The 6,271-nt window shown below is 39.6% G+C and overlaps 1 protein-coding gene and 1 non-coding gene across 2 annotated transcripts in view; both read left to right on the top strand.

The window, feature by feature from the left end:
• Positions 1 to 6,271, top strand: part of FSTL4 (follistatin like 4) — a 385,031-nt gene that overhangs the window by 371,935 nt on the left and 6,825 nt on the right. Inside the window, exon 13 of the mRNA XM_012807125.1 lies at positions 2,256 to 2,363. Within this exon, the coding sequence (XP_012662579.1) occupies positions 2,256 to 2,363 (108 nt within the window). The remainder of the gene's footprint in view (positions 1 to 2,255; positions 2,364 to 6,271) is intronic.
• Positions 5,747 to 5,853, top strand: LOC111727167. The gene has a single exon (XR_002774783.1). It is a non-coding gene; the product is annotated as a U6 spliceosomal RNA (small nuclear RNA).

A 6,271-nucleotide genomic window follows, 5' to 3' on the forward strand; every position in this document is an offset into this window, starting at 1 on the left:
AAAGTTTCTACTTAATTCCCTTCTTTATTTAATTATCTCTTTATGGATCAGCTTTGGGTCTGTTACTATTGTCTTTTTAATATTGTTTTCAGTCATAGCATCTGTCTCTTGGAATTCCAAAGATCCTATATAAAAAAATTATACAGACTTTAGAAAGCTATTATCCACCACAGAGGGTTTACCTTTTCTTCCAGTAGACAGAAAGAGTAGAGAACTAATCATTTTAATTTAATCAGGGACTAAGCTGACTCAAAGCTGAACTGAAGCTTCTGTAAGTATTGGTCTGTCTCTGATTTACCCCTAGTTCTAGGGCTTGCTTACTAGGATCTCTTCCCTGCCATAATCTTGATCCTCAGAACATTGACACTATGGAAAACTCTGTTCTGAATTTACAAGATTTCTGATTTAGCTGTTCAACTTCCTGTTCCATACCACTTCAGAGTAAGAATATGAAACACAATGGGAGAAGTTAAAGAAGGAGCAAGAATGGCTACAGTCCAAACTTTAAGGATGTTTTGCTGTAAACAGAGCAAATAGGGTAGCTACAGGAGAATGTGTAGCCAAGAGGTGATTTTGTAAAGAGAGAAATAGTGTTCAATATACTAGAGAGAATGTCAAAATGGTATCATTACTGATGGGTTAGGAAGCTCCAAGTTGAGGACAGTGTTAAATGCTAAAGCCTTTGGTAAATGAAGGGAAGCAGCCAGGAAGCTGACAGGTGACAGGAACAAGGAGGGGTAGCTAGAGGCTACTAAAGGCCCAGAATCTGTAATGTCTAAGAAAATAAAAACAGCCTCTAATTAAGGCTCAGGGACAGGAGTTTTTAATTAGAACAAGAAAGTAAAGGGAGAACTCAAAGATGATGATGATGACTGGAGAACAAATATATTGGAAAGGGGTGGGAAAACTAAAGAGTCCATATATGTTATCATGAGACCATCAATAGCTGAATAAATTCTAGAGTCATCACAGTATAGAGGGAATTGGATAAGCACATCCAGTGAAAGAATGTAGAAAGAGAGAAAGAGGTCAAGGATGAAGGCCTGGGAAGTCAAGAGAAAGAGAAAAAGCCAAGAGGTGGGAGGCCAAGTGAAGAAGGTATTTCTAGAAGGAAATAGTTAACCAAGTGGAATCTTCCTGAAATGTCAAGTAAAGGGAGGAATTACCAAAATGATCTATGAGTTACAATTCAAGATGTGATGAAGACAGAAACTTGGTAGAAATGAGTTAAGGAATGGTGGGTACAAGGCACCACAAACATTCTTAAGGTCAGTGTTTACCAATGGAAGCAGAGATGATACAGCTTTTTCCCTCCCCAATCAGAAAAGCCAGAATATGTATGGATAAGATTAAAATTTCAGAAATTATATTGACAAGGTATAAGTTATGGTTCCTGAGATCTTATCCTGAGGAGGATAAGATCATTGAAACCAACAAATAACTGTGAAAACAGGGCTTTGGAGGAATCATCCATCTGGATTTGAAGGCATTAAACTTTGTGACCAAGTGAATGGTAGAGAAGATGACAGTGAGCTGTGTGTCAACATCTTTAGTGACAAGGAGTGACTAGGAATGTTAACCAATGACAAGAAGAGCTGGGGGGTATGGTCTAGTGATATGTTCTGTAATGCTCAAGTCTTTTAACTTATAAAACTACATTCTTAGAAGGAAAAGAGAAGCTATATTCTCAGGGGATAGCAAGAGTTTCAGTTAGTGTAGTTAGGAAAGGGAGAGTCTGCCTGATACTACTATCTGGGTCCCAGAGGATCCAGTCAAAGGATAGAGCCTGCTCAGAGTAGAACAAAGGTAGAGAAGGGGTGATAATCTCGAAGTCCCCCAAAAGGAAGGGCCAGTTCACCAGAATGCAAGCTAGAGAGTAGTCTACTGAAGGGCAGTGAGGGTCCAGGAAGCCCACAAGTCTTCCAAGAAAAGTGTATGGAATTGGTTCCTGAGTAGAAAATTTAAAGCCTGTATATTCAGGCTTTCTCCAAGTCAGTCTAAGTCTCTTTAAGTTAAAACATAGAAAATAAAAGAAGTTGTTAAAATGGAGAACATTATTGACAATAAATTTTATGCCTCTGAAAAAAAACCAGTGGGGAAGCTTCTGTCCCAGGTTACCAAATGGATGTTGGCAAAACGCCTAGGGTAGCTTTTCCCTCACCCGGGAGTGACATCCATGCACACACACAAAGCCCAGAAATGGCCATCATGTCAGCTTTCACAACAATGACCAACTTGTCACTATTTTTTTTAAGTCCATAGGTGTGGACCCTCTGCCAGCTAAGCTGTCCTATGACAAGTCACATGACCAAGTCTGGGTCCTGAGCTGGGGAGATGTACACAGGTCCAAAACAAGCCTCCAGGTATGTTGAGCACGTGGAAGATAAGAGGACTCTCCCCCTGTAAAATAAGCGGCTCCTGCTTCCCTGGCTGGCTAATCACAATTATCCAAAATATGTCCATAAAGACAAGAGGAGAGTAGGAAACAGCCTCAGGCCAATGCCCCTCGCAGGCCATGAATAGGGCATCACCAGCCAGCCCTGCCTTTAAAGGCAGTAGCAATGACAATGGACAGGATGGTGTCAGGACAACAAAAATGTGGCACCCAGTCCCCAGCCAGCCAGCCCTACAATACCTGAGCCAGTAGCACATGGGGCCATCTAGAACGAGGCCCTGGGGTCCAGGCAGTAAGAAGGGAGACAATACTGTCTTTGCCCAGTCTAGGCAGGCAAGGAGTAGGCACTGGCCAGGAAAACCAAGAAAGAAAGGGAAGCAGGAGCAACAGTCACAGCCCTAAAGGAAAGTGTATTTACTAAGCGCTGACCCTATGCACCCCAGTCAGTGCATCAGTGGGCCCCTACCATCAGCCATTGTGCTGCCTCTTGGGAAGAGCTGAGGCCGGAGAGGGAGGGGACCCCGCTCTCAGCAGGGATCCACAGGAGGATCCATCACCACAAAAGTGATGTGAATGCCCGTTTTCTCAGTTCTACCAAGGAAGGTGCATAAAACCATTCTAGATACACAGGAAAGAAGTTAATTTGTTACACATAGTGGATGGCTCCAGGCACTAGGGTTTAACTGTCTCTCAGAACCCCAGCTGAGAAGGGCTGCTGATGGAGCCAAATCCACCCCAGAACCAAGGCTGGTAAGAAGCCAGGAAGACCGGGGATGGAGAAGCTTCCTCATGGGGCCTAACTACCTGCACTGCTGGACCAGGGAGAAGACTCTACTCCACTTTCTACAAATTGGTGCTACTGTCACTTAAGGGATGCCACTAACCATTTTGGGGCCCCAGTGCTATCAAAGTAATAATAACCTATTAAAGAGCCCAGAATAACATCCCAGAGACACAGAGCTACCAGAGGAACCAGGAAAAAATCAGAAAGCACTTCAGAAAATTCAAGGGAAGGAACCACCACAATCTTTTGGAACTAAAAATTGAGCAAAAATTATTTCCCAGTTTAAAATTATAATAGATGGGGCAGTGCCTATAGCTCAGTGGGTAGGGCACCGGCCACATACACCAAGGCTGGCAGGTTTGAACCAGGCCCGGGCCAATTAAAACAACAATGACATCTGCAAAAGAAAATAGCTGGGCATTGTGGCAGACACCTGTAGTCCCAGCTACTTGGGAAGCAAGAGATTCACTTAAGCCCAAGAGTCTGAGGTTGCTATGAGCTGTGAGGCCACAGCACTCTACGGAGGGTGACATAGTGAGACTATGCTCTCACTATGATGATGATCTCACTAGATGCAACCCATCTATTGCAAAAAAAAATTGCAATACATGGGTTGAAAAACACATAGTTACACATAGTTTCTACTGAGACCAAAAATAGTCAGAAAGATGAAAAACAAGAAAGTCACTCTCAAATCACAGAGCAGATGTATGAAGAGATTAACACCTAAAGAGGAAATGATAAAAGCTTGGAAAGAAAAGATAAAGATCAGAACGAAGTTAAACATTAAGTAAATTTGGAATAAAATGTTCACGCTGAAGAAACTTAATCATATGGGTTGAAAGGGATCTATAAGTTCCAGCTAAATTGATGAGAAATAACACACCTCTACACTTACAGAGAAAATTCCATAACTGAAGGGGAAATCTTAAAAGTTTTAGGACAAAAAGAAGTTACCTATAAAAGGAAAGTTACCTATAAAAGGAAAACCAAATTGGCACTGGAATTCTCACTGACAATGGAGCTGGAAGACCATGGAATCACGTCTCCATGCTACTAAAATGAAAGGGCTGGAAACCCAAGAGTCTTATTCCCAGACAAAACATGGTTCACCTATCAGGACAAAAGAAGGTGTATGCAAGAACTCCCAGGCCCCATCTGAGAAAGACACCAGTAAACGTCAGGTGAACCAGATCAGAGGCATCAAGGTGAAGAACAATAAGAGGGAGGAGTGGTAAGTAATGAACTGAGAGGGGAAGATCTAAAAATAAAAGTAAAATGGATGGGAAGAGACTATCTGGACGTGCACAATAAGTGCTAAATAAGGACATTCGAATTAGCAGTATATTGAAAGAAAAATTCCAATACCTATATTATTTCAGTAAAAATAAGAGTAGGGAGTACAGGAAGTAGGAGTAAAAATACTCAAAAAAAAATCTCACTTTGGGATAAGTGAGGATATAGAGAATGTTCTTGGAAATTGGTAGTTGAGAAGTGACTATCTCATTATTCCCACTACAAGAAATTAAATTCTCCTATTAAAAGCAGAGATGATCAGCTTGGTGCCCGTAGCTTAAAAGTTAGGGCACCAGCCACATGCACCAGGGCTGGTGGGTTCGAACTTGGCCAGGGCCTGCTAAACAACAATGACAACAATAACAACAAAAAATAGCTGGGCATTGTGGCAGGCGCTTGTAGCCACTTGGGAGGCAGAGGCAGGAGACTCGCTTGAGCCCAGGAGTTTGAGGTGGCTGTGAGTTATGATGCCACAGCACTCTACTGATGGCAACATAGTGAGACTGTGTCTCAAAAAGAAAAAAAAAAAGCAGAGATGATCAGATTTAATTTTTAAAAAAAGAAGAAAAACCAGCAATCACTTGAAGTGATAATAAAGAAGGTAGAATGTAAAAGAGTAAAAACAGGGATGACAGGTAAACAAAAAGATACTCGTGAGCGATAATGTTAACATCAGACAAATGAAAATTTAGGATGAAAAGCACTAACCAGAATATTGAGAGACATCAGGGGATGAACAGCCAATATATATCAAACAATGTAACAACTAAATACATAAAACAAGAGTGATTAAAAAGACAAGAACTTGATTTTAAATGTACTTCAATTATATATTCAAAGGAAACAAAATGATGACAGGAAATTGAAAAATATAAACAGGAAACTTGGTTTAGTACATTTATAGAAAACATTTCATCTGTCAAAGAGAATTTTTTATGTGTCCACATATGCAAAAGTGTATCACTAAAGAAAACTTTAAAATTTTTATGAAAATAGATGTTATAGGTTATTTTATCAGATAATTAAGAAAACAATTCTGGATAACTTTTGAATCAAAGAAGAAATTAAAAAGAAAATTCCAAATGGTCTTAAAGTAAGATGTGAAAAAGACTATTTCACATCAAAACCTCTGGGACACAGAGAAAGCTATCCCCAATGAATATTTGTGGCTCAAAAGCCTGCAAAGGAAATATTTTTAAGAAATTAGAAAAAGAAACAAAGTTACTGTTTAGAAGAGATTAATAAAGGCTGAAATTAATAGAAAACAAAAAGTATTCACTTTGGTAGCACATACACTAAAATTAGAACAATACATAAAAGATTATCACCACCCCTGCTCAAGGATAACAAACCAATTTATGAAACATTCCATATTTTAATTTTTTTCTCTCAACAAAGAGAGTAGTGACATCCCTACCAACTTCAATGTATAATTACATTATGTAAACACTTGGTGTTTTTACATAAAGTTTTGTTCTGGAGCCAAAGAAAAAAACCAGAACAAATAAATTAATCCTTTACAACCTTGAAAAAAGAATGAACAAAAATAGACAAAATAAGGAACGAGAACAGGGATGTTATTGCAAAGATAGGAGACTATCTGCAACTGAAACGCAGAGGCAAACAAATTTTAAAACCTAGAAGAACTAGATTACTTGCAAAAATGGAAAAATAAGTAAAAACTAACCTATGAAATACAGCAATTACCATAGAAGATATTCTTAAAGATTAAAAAATGTTCCAACTTGGCGCCCGTAGCACAGTGTTACAGTGCCAGCCACATACACCAAGGGTGG

The sequence above is a fragment of the Otolemur garnettii genome, unplaced genomic scaffold (assembly GCF_000181295.1).
Source record: "Otolemur garnettii isolate 467f Iridium unplaced genomic scaffold, OtoGar3 scaffold00003, whole genome shotgun sequence".
Lineage (NCBI taxonomy): Eukaryota > Metazoa > Chordata > Mammalia > Primates > Galagidae > Otolemur > Otolemur garnettii.